General features: G+C 38.4%; 1 protein-coding gene across 2 annotated transcripts in view; it reads right to left on the reverse strand.

Annotated features, from left to right (window-relative positions):
* Window positions 1-24,306, reverse strand: part of LOC103043304 (ephrin type-A receptor 7) — a 194,765-nt gene that overhangs the window by 52,536 nt on the left and 117,923 nt on the right. For both annotated transcript variants that reach the window (XM_022676106.2, XM_022676117.2), the window contains exons 4-5: window positions 13,585-13,740; window positions 2,719-3,066 (exon numbers count right to left, since the gene is read on the reverse strand). In XM_022676106.2, coding sequence (XP_022531827.2) covers window positions 2,719-3,066; window positions 13,585-13,740 — 504 coding nt within the window. The remainder of the gene's footprint in view (window positions 1-2,718; window positions 3,067-13,584; window positions 13,741-24,306) is intronic.

Here is a 24,306-nt window from a genome sequence, read left to right on the forward strand (position 1 = left end):
TTTAACCACATCTCTGAGTGGTATGTACTTGTATTTCCTAATTTTACCCCAAAAGTTTCCATTACTTTAGCTGCCAGATACATCTGTACACCGGCGAAGTGCATGGAGCCGTGTGGAGCTTTTAATTTTAGCTATGCAAAGCTTTCATTTCAGCCATGTGGAGCTTAAATTTTAGCCGTGCTAAGCTTTTAATTTTAGTTATGCAGCAACTTTAATTTTAGCTGTGTGGTGCATTAATTTTAGCCATGCGGAGCTTTATATTTTAGTTATGCGTAGCTTTAATTTTAGCTGTGCAGAGCTTCTAATTTTAGCCATGTGGAGCTTTGATTTCAGCTGTGCAGAGCTTCTAATTTCAGCCGTGCAGAGCTTTTATTTTTAGCCATGTAGAGCTTTAATTTTAACTGCAATGAGCTTTTAATTTTAGCTGTGAGGAGCTTTAATTTTAGCCATCCGAAGCTTTAATTTTAACTGCAATGAGCTTTAATTGTTTAAGCCATGTGGAGCTTTAATTTTAAATGCACTGAGCTTTTAACTTTAGCTGCATGGAGCTTTTAATTTTAGCTTCATGGAGCTTTTCATTTTAGACATAGCTCGAACTTAACATGTTTTATTTTGCAAATAAATGAACTTGTCATCTTATTAATTAACTTCACATCTTAAATTTCATTTCCTGAACTATTTATATATATATTTTCTTTAATTTACGCTGCAAAATAGAACAATAATTTTGTCCTAGGGCCTCTTGCAGTACCTCTGGCCCACAGGTTTAAATCACTACTCTAGTGTTCAGCCAAACACTATTCAGCCAAACTGAACCCAAAAGTGAAGCATGGTGGGGGCGGCATCACCCTGTGGGGATACCTGATCAAAGTGGTGTCTTAATATTTAGAGAGGACGTGGGTGATTCTAAGCTGATCCCTGAGGTAAAACCTTTTGCATGTCAGTCAGTGTACTACACTATACACTATATGGCTAGTTTACACAGTGTGGTGTATAAAAAGAACAAAGATTATACAGTAATGGTGTCAAGGACAGGGACATCTCATGTACAGTAAAGCCTTTTTAAGTAGAGTATTATGAGAAAGAAAAATCCAGTAAACTGTCCATTCTGCAGTAAATAAAGCCTAAACATTTCACAGACACGAAGCATGAAAGCCAGACCCGCTAAGCTCCTCTTAAGCCGCTCCACATCAGAACGAAGTTTACTGCAAACAAAGAAAAGCCTCGCGAGTCAAGTGAAGGGGAACAGAGCCGCCTGCTCTGGCATTATAGGTAGGAAATGAAAATGTTGTGTTTTGGACCAAATCTGATAGCGGGGCAGGCTATTTCCCCACTCCTGCACAGCACTAGAGCTCTAAACGGAGGCTGGGGGTCAACACTGGTCAACAGTAATAGCTGTGGAGGGCTGGAAAGCTCCGGAAATATTTCCCCCGGTGTTCTTACAAATCACACTCCTGCAACAGTAACAGATGAGGAGCAGCACTTGAAAAGCTGCTTTAGGAACAACAAAAGCTCAGATGATAAATGGTGCTTCATGTAATGACTTCAGCAGATTTGTTTGGACCACTTAATTCGTTCTGGACACAAAGTTCTTCCCTTTAAACAGAACCGCACAGTAGACTGTACATGAAGGCTGAACAAGGTTACATTTTGGCTTTATTACGGGATTTACAGGACCTAACAAACATCTTTTTGGATGAGAACAATAAAATTTAGATTTAACAATGTGTTATTATTCCAAAATATGTAATATTCCGTATTTTCCTATAAAGCGCACCATATTATAAGGCGCATTTTAGGGGACAATAGTAAGGAACAAGGGTGTCACAATGTTTCCTTTGGGGTTTCGACTACAAAACTGTAGGTGAATAGAGCGCTGAATGTTAATCTTCACAGATTTCTCTCCTGAAAACCATTTAATTGATTGAGTAAAGAGCCTCCGTTTATTTACAGTAAGTTTAGATTTCCAATATTTTAGCACGGTTAGCAGCAGCGCTAGTAAATGCCGCCCGATAGTGGTAGACTGAGGAACCCAGAATGTTCCAGTATCAGCTAATGGTTCGCCGCATGTAGCTTGTTACAGTTTGATATACTATACTCACCTCTAAATGCGAAAGAGCTAGCACTGTGGTTAGCGGCTAATGCTAAAACTGCTCCAGCCTTGGTGTTTGAGAAACTTCACTGAAACACTTGTATAATGCTGTACTTCAGCGGAGTGGCTTTACAACCTTACAACCTGACTGGTAAAATTTATATCTAAGGCACACTGGATTATAAGGTGCTTTTTGGGAAAATTAAAGGAAAATTAAAGAAAAATTAAAGGATTTTTAAGGGTGCCTTATTGTGCGGAAAATACTGTAATCCGAACAGGAGTCAGAATATCAGAAACTGCACTATGAGTGCAACTTTAATCCATTGATTAGATGAAGTGTCCAAAAACATCAAACATACAGCATATTTGTTCTGTATCTCTTAGCTAGTAAAGAAATGCATGTGAAAAAAAAGCATGTCCTCGAGTGGTGTTAGCATAAAACTGTGAAACATGGGGGTGGTTGGGTGTATTTAAGAATAGAGATAGTCACTAAACCAGTTTTTTGTCACCTTAAACAGCCCAAATCAAGGTCAAGGGATTAGATCCCAACAAGATTTGGAGAAAGCCATACATGTTAGTATAGCAGAAACATTTGCCCCTCAGATTCTGCGCTGTATGAAAGGTACCTGGTAGGCTGGTGGAGACGTTGACCTGGGTGTAGAAGCGTTTGTTGGGCAGCAGCTCTGAGACGCCGTTGCGAGCCTCCACGCTGAAGGAGTAGTTGGAGTTGGGCAGCAGGTTGACCACGTTGACCGTGCGCTCGGTCAGGCCGCTCTGCTGGGGCACGAAGCCCACGCTGGCCCCGCACGGCTCGCACTGGGTCTGAGGAGCCCGTGGTGGCCCCACACAGCGCCGACAGCCCACGGTATAGCTCAGGTCCCCTCGTCCACCTGAGTCGTTGGGTGCCGCCCATTCTAGGATAAGGGTGGACTGTTTGAGGCTGTAGACCAGCTCTCGGGGAGGAGACGGGGGTCCTGGAAAAGAAGCAGAAACAATTCAGTTAAAATTTAGTACAGAATAAAGAGACTCTAATATTAAGCACTGGCTTAAGTCAAGAGTTTGATTCATAGCAATGCCACAGCCATCTGTAACTGAAAGTCCAAGAGAGGTGGTTGCTCTGGTGTTACTAGGCTTCTGCGGAGTGATTTTTAGAGTATTGCTTGGTGGCTGCTATTGAATGTCAGGTATTGGTAGCTATGGTACCAACATGCTAGGGTATCTGGTATCGCAGGGGGATGCTATGGTGTTTTAAAATGTTTGCTATCATGGTGTTGCTGGTGTTACTAACTAAGTGGATGCTATGTATCCCAGGTGGTTGCATTGAAGTAGCTTGTTGCTGCTAGGGTGTTGTTCAGTGGTTGCTAGGCAGGTGGCTCCTATGGTGATTCAAAGTGTTTTTTTTTTTTCATGGTGTTGCTAAGTGGATGCTACTGTATGGCTTCCCAGGCTGTAGCAACAACTTTGCTATGAAGTTGCTTGTTGTTGCTAGGGTGTTGCTCAGTGGTTGCTAGGCAGTTTCTATGATATGTCAGGCAGAGTGAACCTGCTTTCACACAAGTCGCTGAACATTTGCCTACTTATTGCCAGAGTCGCAGCAATAAGTAGTGAATATAGTGAACATAGCTGTAGTAATTAGCGTTATCTGGCTAATATATCAGAATACACTGCGCCTTTTTATCAGTTAAGCTCAAATAAAAGAAGTATATTTGATAGGTGAGTCAGTTTGAGACCAGATCACTGTTCAATCGAACCTCATTAAGGGTACAAATAAACCATAAAGTCCATTTTAACCGGACCAAAAAGTGCTGATGTGAAAACACCCTTATTGGTTGCTGTGGTACCCCATATGGTTGGTTAGGTGCTACTTACCTATTTGTATTGTAATGACAAAAACAGGTACCACATTTGGTAATAATATGGTAATAAATTAGTGTTAAAACAGAGTATCCAATAAAACTAAAAGCTGTACACAAGTCTGAACTGCACAACCAGACTGAAGGCTGAATCTGGAGCTGTTTAACTCCTTTCAGACAGTAAAAGTGCAAAAAAAAAACACTTTTAAGAAGTAGAAAAGGAAGAATCGGAATTATTGTTAGCATGAACCGTCATCATCTCTGCAATATTCAACCACATCCTTCCTGTTCAGAGTAATACCATCCCCAACAATGTCACAACCAGCATGTGTAGAGCTAAATTCTCCGAGCATAAACCCCCCTAATCCAATTCTACCTCCATTATGTGCTATTAATATGGTTAAACAGCATAATTCCGCACTAATGAACTGTACTTTGTTTTAATAATGTAGCTCAATTAGCAACAATCGAGTGCAGCACACTCCACAGCTCCAGGCTTGCAGTCAGTGAGTTCAGGAGGATTGAGTGGGCGTGAGTGAGCACATATGGTGCGAGTGTGTGAGTGGGGGAGTCGCACACACTTGCGCTGTCAGCTGAACCGCACAGATCGAAGGGTGAAGCTCAGCTTGCCATGAAAGCTGTGGAGACACGCAATCTGACACTGAGAATCATGGCCAGGTCCTGAGAAAGGGCACGAGCGCGAGGCGATTATGAGTAATACTAAATGATACAGTGAGGCAGCCGGCAGCGCACAGTGTATTATGGGTTTCCTGAGTTTTTAATTGACCTATCCATATTCTGCTATTCAAATGGACCTTTTATAGCAACTGTGGACACGTTTTACAGAACGCTGGCAAAGTTCCCATTCAACCTTATGAGAAACTCGAGTTCTGAGCTCCTTTTTCTTTCGTTTAAATTTGTACATTTACATTGCGCTCCTTATTTCTAGGGCTGTGTACTGAAAAAAAAAAAAAAATTACTGGAGATACAATACATGTCAATACATGGCTTACATATTAAATATATATTAAATACAAAGCCATTATACATATTACAATACTGTAAATAAGACAATATACTGCTATTATGGATGAACAATGATATTAGAATTGCATCGATAGTCAATAATTGCTTTTTTTTTCAGAATCATCAACATCGAGGCTGATGCCAAGATTAGGATAATATTTCAAATCAATATTTGCTTACGTATTTATTATATTATATTATATTATTTATTTATTATTATTATTATAAGGGGCAGTTTGCAAAATAAATGTGGAAAAAAAAATGAAAAAAAAAAAAAAAAATTCAATGGAGAAACTTTAATTTTATTGACTGCATCCAATTGGATAAGAGCTAAACTGTGATATTCTCAAACCCCCCTGGATTATTTCTTAATCTTATGCATATCAAATAACATTTATTTCCAAATGTATACGTATGCAAAGTCATAAAATATAAAATATAAAACAATAATGCTGAAACCAAATTTGCTGCTCTGTTTTATCCAGCGCTTTGTTCTGACACTAAAAAACAAACTCATACATAAAAAATAACAACTATTCTGAGCTATTTGTTTAACCTGTTGATCCAGCTTTTGTTTAAGTAACTGTCTCTACTGTCTAGAGCAGGGGTGTCTAAACTTTTTTTTGTTGGGGGCCAGAAGGAGAAATATATTTGAAGTTACGGGCCGCACTCTGTAATAAAACAAATAATGAAATATACCACTTTAAATAATACATTTTCCTGATTACTTTCATTTACACACCATTTTACTTGACTTACTATCTTTATTTATCTTTGACAGTGTTGTGTAAACTAAGATTTTTTTCAAATTGATGTTTAATTTAATGATGTCTCTTAATATCAAACTCCTTAATTACGGCAACTTTTACACTCTTTGGCCTGTTTTTCAGCGCTAGAAATGCACCCCCTCTCCACTTTTAGACTCTTTGCCCAATTTTTCTGAGCTAGAAATGCACCCCCTCTCCACTTTTAGACTCTTTGCCCAATTTTTCTGCGCTAGAAATGCGCACTCTCTCCACTTTTAGACTCTTTGCCCCGTTTTTCTGCGCTAGAAATGAGCACTCTCTCCGACTCTTTGGCCCGTTTCTGACACCTAGCGTTCAAACTTTGAATCTCACATTATAAAAACCTGCTTAACAGCGGGCCAACTTTCATTCTATTTCTAAAATACCTCGCGGGCCGCTCCAAAAAAGGAAACAGGCCGCAAATGACCCACGGGCCGTAGTTTGGACACTCCTGGTCTAGAGAATGCTTTCTTCTGGTGTAGTTTGTGTAGTCACTATATGCACTGTCCTATAGAGAAGTATAACAGGCCCATTAATAATTTATATCTTCACTACAATCAAATATCCCAGAAGTATTGGATGGAGCACCATCATTCCAGTTCATCCATGGCTCCACACCTCAATACTTGGGGGCTAATAATTATTAATAGGCCTATTGTACTTCTCTATAGGGGGTAGATAAGCTTTGAATGAATGAATTTAGATGAATGCATTCATTAAAAGGATGTCTACAAACATTTGGACAGTGTATATAGTGACTACACAAACTTAAATATATGTTATATTTATTATTTATATATGCATTTATTGTGGAGGGGAGGGGACTGAATAGGTCAACTGTAGATAATGGGAACATTTCCAGAGTATCTAAATGTCACAGGTAAGTGTGGCACGGAGCTGCTGAATACACCTATAAAACATTGTGATGCAGCATCAACAGATGGCCAGAACGAAGCAGCGACTACCACTGAGTCACAGTGGAAAGGAGAGAGAGAGAGTCTGATAAGAGGAGCGATGGAGAGAAGCATGAGGGAGGGAGAGAAAGGGTGAACACTGGAGAGATCAGAGGCATTAATTGGTGCTGCCCCGCTGCTGGAGGAGGAGAGGGTCGAGGAAAGCGTTTGTCAGACAAGAATCTGCCCTCAGCAGGGAGCCATTTAAATGTCACAGAGGGATTTGAGCTTTGAGCTGAGGCCACTCACACTACAGGTGCTTCATACTGGCCTCTCACACACTCACACTACAGCCTGACGAATGAACGGGTTCACTGAGGTTTTAGAGTATTGATGAACACATCACTGGTGACACTAAAACAATAGCCACTTTTTTAATTTGCACGTTTCCAGTTGGTTCCATGTTGGTTTCTGTAAAGACACTGAGTTGTAGTGCTAGGCGAAAATAATATTATCTCAATAATTAAAAACATTTTTACAATATATACAGCTCTAAAAAAGAAAATTAAAAAAGAGACCACTTACTGTAATAAAAATGACGAGTTTCTTTGATTTTACCAAATTAAAACCTCTGGAATATAATCAAGAGGAAGATGGATGATCACAAACCATCAAACCACCAAACTGAACTGCTTGAATTTTTGCACCAGGAGTAAAGCAGCATAAAGTTATCCAAAAGCAGTGTGTAAGACTGGTGGAGGAGAACATGATGCCAAGATGCATAAAAAAAACTGTGATTAAAAAACAGGGTTATTCCACCAAATATTAATTATTGAACTCTTAAAACTCTTTATGAATATGAACTTGTTTTCTTTACATTACTTCAGGTCTGAAAGCTCTGCATATTTTTTGTTATTTCAGCCATTTCTCATTTCCTGCAAATAAATGCTTCAAATGACAATATTTTTATGTGGAATTTGGGAATTTTGTCTGTAGTTTATAAAATAAAACAAAAATATTCATTTTACTCAAACATAAACCTATAAATAGCGAAATCAGAGAAACTGATTCAGAAACTGAAGTGGGCCTCTAATTTTTTTTCCAGAGCCGTATGTATGGCAATATTTTGAAATGCAGATAAAATGGATGAAATCGGTATTGGCAGGTTTTTAGGAACTGCTATTTAAATACCATTTCATTTTAATTAGACACACTGCCTAGCCAAAAAAAAAAGAAAAAAAAGAAAAGTCCCCACCTGGATTTAAGTAAGTAAATGATGTGGGGTTGGTTGGTTGATGCTGCAGTTGATCTGCAGGTTTAGGTTCAGCAGCAGTATGTGCTGAAAGAATGAGGTCAGCTGACCTCAATACCTGAATATACTGAATATAGACCAGATTATTCCATCAATGGATTTATTTGTTCTTCCCTGATGATGAACACGGCCATATTCCAAGATAAGACAATGTCAGGATTCATGGTGCTGGAATTGTGAAAGAGTTCAGGGTTCAGGGAGCATGAGATCATCATTTATCAATTTCACACATGGATTGGAGTCCAGATCTTAACCTCGTTGAGAATCTTTGGGATGTGCTGGATGGAGAAGAGCTGCTTTGTGCAGTGGTCAGACTCTACCATCATCAATGCTGCTGCAAGATCTTGGTAAAAAATTAATGCAGCACTGGATTTAAATAAATCATGTGTGTTGGAGAGGCTTAACAAAACAATGCCACAGTGAATACACAGTGCTGAAATCAAAGGTAAAGGCGGTTCAACTAAATGTTAGTGTCTGACCTTTTTTGTGTGGTGTAAGTGGAAAATGTACAAATCACTGCCACATATAGTAAAACAGTTCTTTACAGGTTATTTAAAGAAGTACAATCTCGATTATCCCATTTCGAAAATCACATTAAAACAGTAATTAAAAAATATATATATTAGTTAAATAAGCAGACGGTCATCTCAAATCATATTTCCAGTTTGAACATAGTCAGTCCTTTCATGCATGCTTACAAAGAAGAACAGCAATCACAGGAAATATCCTTCTCTGGCTCATTTGCAGAGATATTTCAGATGCTGTGGAGAACTGGATGTTTTTTTTTTATTTATTTTTCTAGCGAGACAAACCGCTTCTGCCCACACAGAAGAATCCACTCACTTTCAAGGTCCCTGTTATTCAGTAGACTTAAAAACTAAGTGAAAAGCTCTCACTTTCAAAGCAATAAAAAATAAACACTCATCCGCTCTGATTCCGCAGGTAACCTCTAACATTACAGTGCAGGACTGAATTTAATATATGCTGAAGTTACCTTGGCGATGTCAACAGCCTTGAGTGGCAACACTTATATATAACACACTTTATATATATATATATATATGTATATATATATATATATACGTATATATATATATGTATATATATATATATATATATATATATATATATATATATATATATATATATATATATATATATATATACGTATATATATATATATAAAGAAATAAATAAAAAAAACATATGCATGTTAAATATAAAATTTTTCACCCTCATACACGCACTTTCATACACACTGTCTGGCCATGAAAAAGTCACATTCTAATATTGGGTTGGACCGCCTTTATCTTTGATTATAGCACATACAGTACTCACTGTGGCATTGTTTCCACAAGATTCTGCAATGTTACATTTATTTCAACCCACTGTTGCATTAATTTTTCACCAAGACCTTGCAGAATTGATGATGGTAGAGTCTGACATCACAGCTCAGCCCCCACATGCTTGGACAGTAGGCACTAGGCATAGATAAAGGCTGCCTCTCTTCTTACCCTGATGCTCAATCACTCTGAAACAGGGTCAATCTGGACTCATCAGACCTTTACATGACCTTCCTCCTTTTTTTTTCCCCAGATTTTGATCTTTACACTCTAGCAGATTAAAGCTGTTTTTGGTGGTTACCCTCACTGATTAGTCTTTTCTTAAGGCTACAAAATGACACATTTATTTGAAGTCATAATGCAGTGTTTACTTTCCTTTAACATTTCCCACATAGGCCCGTTCTAGATTCACTGCCCAGATGTACAGCACCAGGATAGTACAGTGAGCATTTGTTTATGTACCCAAAGAGTGGCTGCTTTTCTAAAAGTGTGAAATTTACTATTGTGACTTGTCTAGCAATGCTGAGGTATATTCATGTCTAAAATTGCACTGCTGAGGTAAATTCATGACTAAAACTGCACTGCTCAGATACATTTATGCCTACAGCTTGAGTTGCTGCTGAGATTTATCGTTTCTGGAAAACATGATTGAGAGTCAACATGAACTCCTGGTCTTGGCCTTTGCTGGTGCTTTAGTAAAAAGGTTTAATTTGACAATTTAACTGGACCCATCTATATGTGTAACATTTCACAGATGAGCACATTTTTTATCCATATTTTAAGTCTGAATATAAATCAAGCCTTAAAACTAAAGCATTACAGATTAATACATCTAAAAAAAATGTGATTTATCTAGTTACAGCGTGTTTATGGTCAGCTTAAGCTGTAGATTGGAATCTGGTCTGGTAAATGCATCTTCCCTATCTATCTGTCCGGTATCCAATGAGTGAATGGCATCAATTTTGGACCCAATACTCATTCAGTATCAGATCAGGCCAATCTATTTTCATTCACTTTCAGAGAATGTGCACAAATATGAAGAAATAAATGCAGAAAATGGACAGAAAGCTATTTTTTGTATCTTTTACCAATACTTTAACTTTAAACATAAATAAGCCTTAAGACTGAGGCTCGCAGTCTAAAAGCTTCCGGCTCTGACCTTCACCTGTTCTTTCTAAAAGTGAAAAGGAAAGAAAGAAATGGAAACAACAAATGAGTCACAGGGCTGAGGTTATTTTAACAGTGACGGCAGAAAAAAAAAACAGGAAGAAAGGAGATTTCTGTTATAAACTCTGCTCCTCGACTTCTATTAAACATTATATTTCCTTTAGTATTACGCAATCTGACTTTTCCTTTCTTCCCGAAAGTTTCTGAAGGTAACATGATAATGAGGTTAATGAAACTCTTATTTTATTATAGATTTAATTCCATCTACACAAGGTTACAAACAAAACACATTAACACACGTGTCCTTGCATGTGTTCTGTGTTTTTTTAAATGTGTTTGTGTGTGTTTAATGATTTCAGTGCTTTATTAAACACACTGAGGAGTTATATAAGCAGGTTGGTTCGTGCATGGCCGTGAGTGAGGTTCAGCAGCTGTGGCCCGGACGCCTGCGGTAGAACACAAAGAGCAGCACACCTTCAATTTATTATTATACTACTGCATCTTTATTTCAGTAATTCGGTTCAAAATGTGAAACTCACACTATATAGATATACAATATTTATTTTAAGCATTTATTTTTCTTTTGTTGTTGATTATTAAGGCTTACAGCCAATGAAAACCTAAAAAAATCTGTGTCTCAGAAAATCTGAACATTAAATAAGACCAATTGGTACTTTTGGCAGTGTGGGCAGTGTGCCAAGTCCTGCTGGAAAATGAAATCCCCATCTCTATAAAAGTTGTCAGTATCAGAGGGAAGCATGAAGTGCTGTAAGATTTTGTGGGAAAACAAAACTGCACTGACTTTAGACTTAATAATAAAACACAGTGGATCAACACCAGCAGATGACAGACATGTCTCTCCAAACCATCACTGATTGGTGGAAACTTCACACAAGACCTCAAGCAGTTTGGACTGTGTGTCTCTCCACTCTTCCTCCAGACTCTGATCCCTTGATTTACAAATGAAATGTAAAATTTACTGATGATCAGTGATGGTTTGGAGAGACATGTCATCTGCTGGTGTTGATCCACTGTGTTTTATTATAAAGTCTAAAGTCAGGAAACCCTTTCCTTATCTCTCCTCTGTTTTTCTGATTTCATAAAGCCACAAACTAGTCAGTCAGGAACCCAAAATGATGCTCTAGAATTCCTTTGGGGTCCACAGAGTTATGATAAAGATAAAAGTTATTAAACAGAAAAACAGATTTATACAAAACGAATGAATATTCAAGTATGCAAATGTACTGCATTAGTTGTATAAGTGGTAATATATTCCCATGAGTGAGTTCCATCTCTCTGAATAAATTGAGCAGCTTTATGGCTTAATTGGAAAATGCCAGTATTTATGAAAGCTTCTAAAAAATGTGTTTCGCTTAAACCCTTACTGATGGAATTCAGCAACTGCCCACTAGCATTATAATTACAGAAGATTTTAGACTCAAGATGTTTTTTTTTTTAGTGCTGAAACTTCTACTGCTACCGCTGCTGCTGTGATATCTACTACATCTTAAGCATACTGTATATAGTAGGTTGTGGGTTTGATCTTCGCCCCAGTCACTTTCAATGAGAGGTTGGGTATATTCTCCTTGTGTTAGCATTGGTTCCTTCTGGGTAAAAAATGTAGTTTCCTTCCAATAATGTATAGCTGGTGAATAGGCTATGCTAAATTACCCATACATTTTTTTTTTCCTGATTCCATGACGATCTATAGACTTTAAACCTTTTTCAGACCTTTCACTTTTTCACACTGAAGGATCTCTTAAAAAAAAAAAAAAAAAAACTAGTTATAAAACCAAAATGCTGCTGCACCCAGCCTTAGTGCTGGAGAAACCTCACTGAAAACTAACCCTTAGAAAAAATATTGGACATCTAAGCTTATTGTAAATAAACTGAAATAAATAGAAGCGCTTAACTCACCCAAATAAACGCTTTTTAGGTGAAAAATAGGTGTCGATTAACATCCAGCACTTTTTTTTTTTTTTATTACAGTTTTGTTTGCTTAGGCGTTTCCCCCAGCTCCTCATTAGAGGGACATTTTCTGTTCACGCTACAATAGTGTGCTAAAGACTGAGGAGCAACTGCACTTTAAACCCTTTTTTTTCTTAGCTCAAGCAATCAAAGAAACTCACAAATAGTTTCCTTATTTTAAAAAATACAATTACCACTATATTACCATAGTATTAATGCTTTAAGTAATTTCAATGCTTTATGGACATTTTCTTCATAATAGGCATAAAAATATAGTAGTTTGTTTCAGTGGCACATGAAAACAAGGGGTGGGAGTATATTTTAGAAATAAAATTGAGCCATCTACTAGGACAACCAAGTTAATTGAGACAAATTAACAGCAATTTTAATCCTGTAATTTTTTAACAAAAAAACTAGAATAAGCATTAAACTTAAAATCCCAGATATAGAAAATATATGTAAAAAGCCATGTCCATTTTTCATTAAACTAATATTAAAGGTGGCCAATCAGAACAAGGAAATAAGCTAATTTATCTAAAAGTCATTAAAAAAATCCCTTACTGTAGTAAAGTCTTATTGTAATTATTATTCTTTTCTTCTTTCTCACTGTTTTTCTCCACTCTAAATACAGATTTGCAGCACCTGCTTATAACAGTAATTACGCAATCAATAATGTAATTAATGCCGTAATTGTGCCTCTATAAATGCTATCACAAGCCCGCTCAGAGATATAAAAGCAGGGGGATCAATACTGTAATTAAAAGCACAATTACGATGCTATATAACTCATCGCTGATCTCAGTACAGCCGGGAAAGAGAGAGAGAGAGAGAGAGAGGGGTAGGAATCGCTGGAGCCGTAAAACTCCGGATTTTTCTCTCCTCCCTCCACAATAAGCACGATAACCTCTTACCCACGAGCGCTGAGCTCCGACCATAAACAAAATTAAAAAGAGAATCAATAGAACGGGTTACGGGATCACGCAGCTGATAGCAGGACACACAAATACAACAGAACGGCAGAGACACTTAACATGATGGATGAGTTCTATCAGGACGTGATATAGGAGGCAATATGCTGCTATTATATATACTATATCTATATCTCTATATCTCTCTCTTTCTCTTTTTCTCTTTCTCACACTTACGTGTGCACGGAGCAGAGGGGGGGTCCAGCGGGGTCCTGAAGTGGTCCTCCTCGCACACACACAGCACCGAGCCCTCCTCCTCGGCCACGCTGTGCCCCGGACACGGGAAACACTCCTGCTGCCTCGATGACATCTTATAGGTGCCCTTCGGACAGGCTGCAGAAACAACACAATATAAAACAAGCCATTAAACACACATTTATTAATTTATTTATTTATTTAGCTGTTTATATACACAAAGAGAGACTTTTACTATTTTAAAACTGTGCATAATACAACAGCAGTGCTGTGCACTATATAATATAAATATATAATAAGAAATATATAAGAATATATATAAGAAAATTAAATGTTAATATTTAACACATCTTTATAACCTTTAACATGTTATGTTCCAGTGCAAAAAAACCCATACAGTATTAATTCAAAATCACTCAGTTTGACTTACCACCCCATCATATGAACTTGTTTTGTGGGGTCAATCGATTAGTATAAATTAAATCACGTCAATTAAATCAGTTTAATCACAACAATATTCTGTGATTAACCACAATTAATCACACTTGTTCTTCTTAATATGCAAGTTTTTATTAAAGTGGATATAAATAAAATATAAATCAAAGAATGTATGTAAGATCTTTAAAATGCAATTTTATTTATAGTAGTGATGCTAATTAAAATACTAATATTTTAACATGGGGCACTGGAATAAAGAATGCATGATAAATTGGATACTGTAAACATCTCAGCTTGGTTGTAAGGATTTCTGAATTAGAACTTAATTTGCTGAGTATAAAAATCTCAGGAAGTCATTGGTATTGCACACATGCTCACAATGGGGGGATGACCATTTAAATGGCCTGGGGGAAATACGCACACTGTTCTTTTAAGAGCTCCTAGCGGTAAGTGTATACAGGTGTAGCTATCCTGAGAGCATATATATATATATATACATACATACAGCAGAGCTACTATATAGCTCTGCTGTTTTATTCTGTGAAACTGGTCCCATGTGTGCGTCTGTGTATACATACATACATATATACATATAGAGTTGCACGGTGTACCGAAGGTTCGATTCTTTTTCGATACTACGTCATCACAAACGATTCGGTTCTTTAGCGTTCGATGCTTTCGATACTATATAGCCCAGTCACTAGCTTCAAATGAGTCAAATTAGTAGGCGCGATTTGATTCAGTTCATAAGAAAACTGATTCACACCGCAGCAGTCGGTGTGGCAGGATTCAGATAAACTTAGTGTTCTGAACAAATGAATCGATTCACGTGTGAATCGATTCATTTGACTCGCTTGAGCGACACACGCACGCGCAAGCCAGCAGAGCAGCAGCGAGAGAGAGCAGCGGCGAGTGTAGAATGGCGACGTCTAAAATAACAGATGTCTCTCGTCCGCGACTTGTGGACAAAACGGGCGCGAGGAGTGAAGTGTGGGCAAATTTTGCTTACATCGCTGATGAAGAAGGGAATCCGACCAACACCACAAACCCAGTTTATAAACGGTGTTATAAGTCTATCCAGTGCAGAGGAGGGAACACCAGCAACCTGGCTACGCATTTAGCAGACAAGCACCCTGATCTCTACAAAGAGCTGAGAAGTCGACAGGTTAGTGGAGTTAGTCAAGATACACTCTGTCTGTAGCTTTACTAAGATTTACTAGCCCTGGCCCGCCGGCGGGCCAGAAATTTATAATATTTAATATCTGGCTGTGTTTATGAATAGTTATAGGTTCAATATAGACACCCAATATGCCATTTTAAAGCTTAGAATCTCGGCTTTTCAGTTATCTAGCCTATTTAGCTGGATCTCCTTTCAGAAAATAAACATTTAGGGCGAAATATGCCTTGCTTCTGAAAATATGAAATCATAATTTTCATATTTCCGTTTTTCGTACGTCCATATTTGATCGAATGCGGACATGTTATACACCATTCGAACCGTCTGTCTCTCCGGATTCGCTCCGTTTTACTGTAGGATGTACGGTTCCTGAATTAGAGCTGAAAGAGCGCGTCACAGCGCGTGTTCAGAGTTAAAAGCTGCTTGTTTTTCGCTGCAGGGTTACCTCAGGTCACTCCCTCCACCCCCTCAACCCCCACCAGCGGCTCCCCCACGCTCTTACCTTCAAAACCAGACTTAAGAGAATCCATCAATCCAGTCTCCTGCAATCCCCAATTATATACAAACAGCGCATGAAATAAACTGAGGCAGAAAAAAAAATAATATCCACTTTATCTCCTTATTAAAAGCGTAATTTTCGAGGCTGCATGTGATAACGCACGTGTGGTTAATCTGCAGTCCAAGGAGAACAAGGTTGACAGAAGACCATGTGGACACACTTGTTTTCCTGGCTAAGAACCTTAAACAGGCAAAGAAACTTCCCACAGTGTAGTTTCAGAAAAGAAGAGGTTTTAGTTTTTAGGAATTGTTTAGATAATTATGTTATAGTTAAGGTTATAATAACGAAACTTGTTTTTTGTTCAAATGTTTCATTTTAGAATAAAAACGTTTGCACCGATTGTTCAGTGTTCAATACAGTCCAATCAAAAATAAACATTTTATGTTCAGATATTTTTATTGTTTTTTTTTCTTCCAAGTATCGTTTTGGTATCGAGAATCGTGATACTACAGTTGGTATCGGTATCGAAGTCAAAATTTTGGTATCGTGACAACCCTATATACATATATACATATATACATATATACATACATACACACAGCCGCACACATGAGACCAGTTTCACAGAATAAAACAGCAGAGCTATATAGTAGGTATACTTTATAAATAAATAAATAGGCCAGTAATCGTTAATAATACCAGTACAGAACAGGTAATATAGTACAGGTCTTCAGATCATACTGTTCTTTAGGTCAGGTAGATCTTCTAAAGATGATGATGAGTAATTATTCTGCTTTGAACAATACAACTGATGATGTCAGTAATAAAAACAGGACACACAATCATGCTGATGTTAACAGCCTCTAATAAGAGCTTGGAAATACACAAGCTAATGAGATTAGCGCACGCAGTTGTTAGAAGAATGCATTAGCAACCAGCACTGAGACTGAAAGTAGGAGTGAGCATCAATTCCCTTACAGAGCACTGTGTTAACAATACACAGCTGCTAATGTTAAAATATAAATTATATCAAGTATATGTTGTGTGTGATGTACCGAGGTTGGCATGGAGGGGTTCTGGTTAGATACACGTCTGTTTGGATTTACATAAACTTTTCTAGAGCTTGTCTGAACTGGATATAGACACGAAATAACCCAGTAGATACTCAAAAAATAAATAAATAAATAAATAAATAAATAAATAAATAAATAAAAGAATGTATTTATTGCCATCCACAAAACAAATACAGTAATGGTGTTTAAAAGTAAAAAAAAATAAAAAATAAAAAAAGTGAAATTCATATATTTCTGCATAAATATGACCTAAAACATCAACAGACGTCCTAAAAGTAGAAAAAAAAAAGAACCTAGTTAAACAAACTGGACAAAACATATATATATATATATATATATATATATATATATATATACTTGCTCATTTCTTTATTGAGTATATGAAAGCAAATATATAAAATGTATACATCACTCATACATTATTATCCAGTTTATTAGTTCTTACAGAACTGTACTTTAATAATTAGAGACGAAGAAGACGAAGAAAAAGAAGACGAAGAAGAAGAGGAAGACGAAGAAGAAGGAGACGAAGACGAAGAAGAAGAAGAAAAAGATGAAGAAAAAGAAAAAGAAGAAACAGAAGAAGAAAAAGAAAAAGAAGAAGAATTAGAAGAAGAAGAAGATCTGATCTATGGGAATAATGGGTGTAGAAACAAGGAGGTGGTCATAATCTTTTGTATAATCGTTGTATATATTATGGCTTTTCACAGCACTTAGACAGTAGGGCCATTCAGTCTGCTGCCTCTTCTGTAATGTTCTGTATTGGTTGTGTCGTATCTCAAATCTTCTGCTTGAACTGAGCTTCACAGGCCTGTGTTATTACCATGTTATTACCGTGTTATTACACTTGGCTATACTCGTGCGCTGTTGGCCTTGTCAGACGGTCACAGGTATTTACACAGCACATCACCTCCAGTTCAAACCCTCTTCAGAAGAAGTGAAGTGAGCGTGGAGAAGCTGTGCGAGCAGGTTCTCCTCCAGCACATACACTGCGTGACTGCATAATCGCTAAGCTAATGCCCGTCATTACAAACCTGCCGACAACACCCCGCCCTCAAACACCAGCCTTTAGCCTCACATTAAACTGAAGCGTGGAGGCGGTGTCTGAAATTTGCACCGCAGTCAGAAGGGTTTGATGGCCGTCTGTTTGATGGCTTTCGTGTTTACGGTGTTTGGGAAGTGCGGAGGCTGAGCGAGTGTTGGAGGTGGAAAATCAAATGGAATCAATCAGACAAGGCGGAGCGGAGAGTTTCTGCTCTACACCGCCGTCCGTTTAAACACAGCGAGGGTGGAAACTGCTTAATGCCGGTATGATGATGTCCCATGGTATGGATTGTACCACATCATGGTTACTATTATCTCATATTAGAAGTACAGAGCTTGAAATGTTGTGACCTCTTCTGAACTTTCTATATATTTCTGTTTTATTTAAAGAATAGGGATCCAACACGTTGGCAGAAGTGTATCCTGGCATAAACAGAGATAAGATTTGATGCTCATCAAGCTGGAAAAGTTTAGAAAACGTAGAAAACAGAAAGCTTCAAAGACCAGTTTGGAGTCCATTCCAATTCACAATTCAATTGACAGTCCAACAGATTGTGTATTAATTGGGGGATTTAGGACCATTATATCATGTCCCTAAAGCCGTAAATCAACAAATATCCTGTCAAGAGCAAGGCGTGTAATAATCTGCGCAGTTACAAACAAACTCAAGTGAACTTCTAAGCAACTGAAGGCCTCTTTCTACATATTAGCATTGGCTAATGTTAATATGTATGAGTACGCTAGCTAAACAGTGGTGTGCTGCTCTCCAATATGTAACGTAAAGAAAGCAGTAAAACCTGACTGTAGTTTCAGTTTTAAAAGGTTTATTAGCCTTCTAAGGAATCTCTTATTGCTATCAAAGATTAAAAACAAACTGTGATCAATCTTTTGTTTGCTTATGCTACATCCGTAGAACTACAGGTATCACTGCTATTTCTTCAAGAACACTTTGGACACTCCAAAATGACACTGCAAAAAGACTGAAAGGTCCTTGTCTTTTTTGTATGCCAAAAAAGGACAAAATGATGCCGGCCACATAAAAAAAAAATGGGCAAACACTGACCAGGCTACATTAAAACCCGTTGATTTAAGCAGGTTTTTATATATTTGTAGCAGTTTCAATAAATATATAGTCTTATTTAACCTGTATATTGTTTTTTTTAGCCTTTCCTATGTAAGGACCAGTAAGCGAAATAAATTTAATGAATTTAATACGTTTATTGCATTATCTCTCTGTAAATTATAAATGTGTATATCAGCATCGACAGTATATACATGTGTAATATTGAATGTCAGCATCGGCCCTACTCATAAGCTATCTTCCTGGGCTTAGCTATGTTTCTATTCTTCTACCCTCTTATATCAAGACATCACATCAAGTTGAGTAAAAGATGATATAAATAAAGATTACAGATATTTATAACTGGGTTAGTCAGCTGGGGAATCGCCAACAAGGTTGTGGACTCAATACTCTTCAGTTCCACTAAACCCACTACTGTTGGGCTATTAACAAGGTTATTTACCCACTCTGATAAAACAGAAGGTCACTAATAACAGGGTTGTGGTTTCAATACCCGAGTGCCAGCAAAATTATGGTTAGTATGCTCGTCTTGTCTATTTTGCGAGGCTTCAGGCTCAAGCCTGGACGTCTACAGATTTCATCCGTGCTAATATGAAAATGATCTAATGATGTTCAGCTGATATCACAGCCAGATTTTCACCAGGCGTTTTGCAGTCAGGCAAGTGGCTCCCGCCACACAACCGCCAAAGCCATTCCCCGGGGAGGACGTCAAAATGACAAAACATCTGCACAATTTGTGCCGAAAACGTGCCACCACAAACAATTACCGGCGCCAAACTCCGCTCAGAAACCCCACGGCGGGGGAGGTGGACCATCCTCTGCCAATGCCAGCTGGCTGCGTCCTCATCAATTTGTCTGGTCTAGCGTTTAGCCGGGGCTGATTAAAGAGACAGAGGGAGTTTGACTGGTTTTATAGCTCCCTCCAGGTGCCGTAATACAGATATAATGGTGCTCTGAGCCAGTGCTCCGGGGAGGACAGATGCTGGGGTGGAGATAGAGGAGCGTCTGTCGAGGGGAAGGCCTGGGATGAGGCCTGAGGAAGAGATGGGCAGGGATGAGATTGTTTCCTGGCTTCCGGAAGCTTTATTAAGAAGAATACTGGAATTCTCTCATTGCAGGCGTTTTGCTTTTAAAACTCAAAACAAGAAAAAGGATTATATATGGATTATAAGGGGCACCATCAACAAACGTCTATTTTCTGGTCTATTTTAAAGTCAAACGAGTGCTGGATGTTAATCTACACAATTTCTCTCCTGGAAACTTCGGTGAATAAAGCACTTCTATTTATTTACAGTAAGCCTTGATGTCCAATATTTTAGCAAGGTTAGCATCATCGCTAGCTGCGATTAACTGCAGCACCGGTTCGTCCCCCATAGCTTTTTTTAACATGGTAAACACGCAGGCTACAGTATGATATACTCAACTGTGAGTGACGAAAGAGCTAGCGCTCAGGTTAGCGGCTAACGCTAATACTGCTCCAGCCTTGGTGCTGGAGAAACTTTACTGAAAGTCCTTTATAACATTGTACTTCAGCACAGTGCCTTTACTGCTCCCTAATACCTGACTGGTAGAATTCATAAGCTACATAAGACACACCAGATTAAAAGGCACATTGTTCATTTTTGGGAATATTAAAGGAACAATATGGTAATGTTAAATGTCAAACGAATAAAAAAACAGACAAACAAGCAATAAAAGAGAAGATTGAAGGGGATCCACAAATAAAAAGGAGGGTTGGGGGGGGACCACAAACGTTATTTATCGCTGCCACCGCCATAACACTTGACAAGGCTCAGGCTTTTGTTTTAACTATCAAATTTCACTGAGGGTTCTCTCTTCACTACCCTGCTCAGCTCTCTCAGCTCTCAATCCTCAGTTCTGGCACCCGCACGCATCAATAAATCATAAAGCACTTAATACAGTAAACGTGAACAATGAATTGTTTCGCCAAGCTTCTGACAGAAGGTATTAATGAATATTAATAAGTCTTAAAAGAGGGTTTGCTTTGCGCACGACCCAAATGGCCTTCATTATTCCCAGCCGTAATTCTATGCCGTCTTATTTCCAAATGTCAGGCTAGATTTGTAGGAGGCTGCTGGGGAATCAATAATTCATGCCACCATATTCAGATCACTGGCTTTATGCTGCTAATTCTAATTTATGAAAAGCGCTCTAATAAACGGAATGAATCCACATTAATAGGGGAGGAAAAAAGGTCTATTTTAAAAGGTCTCGTCGATCGGGCAGACGTTGGGAGTTTGGCCCAATCCCATTTCACCCCGTGGCCCTTCCACTTACCCCTACCCCTTGTTTTTGAGTGTAACCCTTCCTCTTAGAACAGAGTTAGAGAATTGGGACAACGCTTCAAGCACCCAATACGTCATCAGGAGCGCAAAAGTTCAGTAAGCTAGGGCGGCAACTAATGATTATTATTTTTTTCGATTAGCCGATTAGTCAACGATTAGTTATTTCCGCCATCTCTAAAAACGATAGAAACAGCAGAACATAAGGTTTAAATGGCATTTAAATATCTGAATTTTGTTTAAATATGGAATTACTCATATTTAGTGATTTAATATGTAATCTGTTGTGTTTGGGCATATTTGGAGACACCAACTAAGTCTCTCATTTGTCCCCAGCACTTAGTGAAACATGCTACTGTTACAAATTAACGATTAGTCAACAATGAAATATGTAGTCGCCAAATTTAAATAATTGGCATTGTCGATTATATCGACTAATCATTGCAGCCCTACAGCTAGCTAGCTGCTGCTGGTAAACTACTTAACTGTATTTTATTGTATGTCTTCAAAAAGTGGGGAAATGGTGCAAAAATCCATTATTATTGTCCATTTCTTAATTTCTTTGTGATGAGGAGCTGAAATTAACTTTGATTAGCTTTTATTTTATTTAGTTTTTCCGTTCTGCCTTAAATGCTGCGGCCCCTGCTATCTGTTGCACCACTTAAGGTGGAATGGTTAAAGTTAGCTAGCTAGTTATCTACTGAGACAAACTACTAGCGATTTTTTTATGCTTGTTATTAAGAATTTGGCCATAAAACATTGAAACTACATATTAAACTATGGTAATATAGTGCTAATAATCACGTTTAATAACCTCTTCGTTTGAAGTGTGCATCTGAACAATCTCCTATTAAAGGGCTAAAAAGCCAAGGGGTAAAATGGGATTGGGCCCCTTTCTCACATGAGCCACCTTTTTAATACACTCTCACTCTCTTACAGACTCAGTCAACACCATTACATTGTCAAGAAGAGCCTCTGCAAATTGGGACATCCTGTACCGTCCTTTTGTTCAAGATACACAGGCTGACCTGCATTTTTATCATTGGGAAGAAGAAGAAGAAGAATAAAAGAAAATGGTGCGTCGCTGTTTCTGTAACTGCCCTACAAATCCCACTAATCAATTGGCATACTGTGAGATTATAATGGCTCGTACTTGGATATAATATTAATCAGATGTGTAAAGCTTTTTTCCTTTCTCCAAATCCATAAACAAGTATTACATCATCGGCGTCGGGGGCCTGAAATAGCCAGCAGGGTCTAAAACCCACAGAAAGGAAACACGGCACAGAGACGAGTGTCATATGAAGCTTATTGAAGCAGCACAAGTTATTAAGACCAGAGCCCCAAGGCCGACTCTCCTCAACACCCTCATTTTCTTTGTGCCCGTCTTCCTTTATTCCTCCTCTCATTCTCTCTGCTACACTCTCTCCATCTTAGCATTCAATCACTGTTTCTTTAGATCCTTATCTCCCTCGATTAGACACTCCTAACTCATCTCTCTCTCTCTCTCTCTTTATTTATCTCTTTCTTTCTCTCCCTCTCTCTGTTTCCCTGTGTGTTAACCTTTACCTCACATCACCACTACCATCAACTCTGAGTGTAGCACTGCTGACACTGGATGTTGATGTAAACAGAGGTGAAAAAGTGACTCAGTTTCCCACAAGTTTACAGTGATTATAGTGATATAACTAAACTGGTGGAGAGACTGTTCAGTGGTCAGTGGTCAGTGTTATGTTTGCTTTACCAACCATTTAAAAGGAAAGTTTAAACACAGGGTATCTGCAGATATGGGAAATTTATCTCTCGCTCACTCGTTCTGTCTCTCGCTCACTCTTTGTCTCTCGCTCTCTCTTTCTGTCTCTCGCTCACTCTTAGTCTCTCGCTGACTCTTTGTCTCTCGCTCTCTCTTTCTGTCTCTCGCTCACTCTTTGTCTCTCGCTCACTCTTTGTCTCTCGCTCACTCTTTGTCTCTCGCTCACTCTTTGTCTCTCGCTCACTCTTTGTCTCTCGCTCACTCTTTGTCTCTCGCTCACTCTTTGTCTCTCGCTCACTCTATGTCTCTCGCTCACTCGTTCTGTATCTCGCTCACTCGTTCTGTATCTCGCTCACTCGTTTTGTCTCTCGCTCACTCGTTTTGTCTCTCGCTCACTCGTTCTGTATCTCGCTCACTCGTTTTGTCTCTCGCTCACTCTTTGTCTCTCGCTCACTCTTTGTCTCTCGCTCACTCTTTGTCTCTCGCACACTCTTTGTCTCTCGCACACTCTTTGTCTCTCGCACACTCTTTGTCTCTCGCACACTCTTTCTGTCTCTCGCACACTCTTTTCTGTCTCTCGCACACTCTTTTCTGTCTCTCGCTCACTCTTTGTCTCTCGCTCACACTTTTCTGTCTCTCGCTCACACTTTTCTGTCTCTCGCTCACTCTTTGTCTCTCGCTCACTCTTTGTCTCTCGCTCATTCGTTCCGTCTCTCGCTCATTCGTTCACTCTCTCGCTCATTCGTTCCGTCTCTCGCTCACTCGTTCTGTCTCTCGCTCTTTCTTTGTCTCTCGCTCTCTATCTTGGACTCTACCCTGAGATATTGTAATACAGTAAGTCTGCCAGAAGTAAAGCTCCCAAAAATACAGGGAAACATCATCTTGTAAAAAAATAATTTATGATTATAATTCATTTTTAAAAGTTATTGACACCACTAATATGAATATAATTACATCTCATGCTCATATCTCTTATGAATCTTTTCTAAGCAAACTGCAAGTAGCATTTCAGATTTTTAGTTTAAGCAAAAGTAATGCTGTTGTTTTTGTTCGCCTCTTCTGGTAACAGTATGAGAATGAGTTTACTCATGGTGGCTGTTAAATAAATACACTGTGTAGGAATAATAAATGCTTTTTGTATTTTTTTAGGTTGCAATATAGACACAGTTTTCAAAAAAGTATTGTTTGGGTATCATTACTGAATTTAAAGTTTTAGTACTGAAAATGTTAAAACAATACCCAGCCCTAGCCAACATAGACCAGGAAATAATGCCAAGAGTAAACAAGGTTTTATATTATAAATATGACACAAAAGTCTACGGGGAGCTGCTCCAAA

The sequence above is a fragment of the Astyanax mexicanus genome, chromosome 19, assembly GCF_023375975.1.
Source record: "Astyanax mexicanus isolate ESR-SI-001 chromosome 19, AstMex3_surface, whole genome shotgun sequence".
Lineage (NCBI taxonomy): Eukaryota > Metazoa > Chordata > Actinopteri > Characiformes > Acestrorhamphidae > Astyanax > Astyanax mexicanus.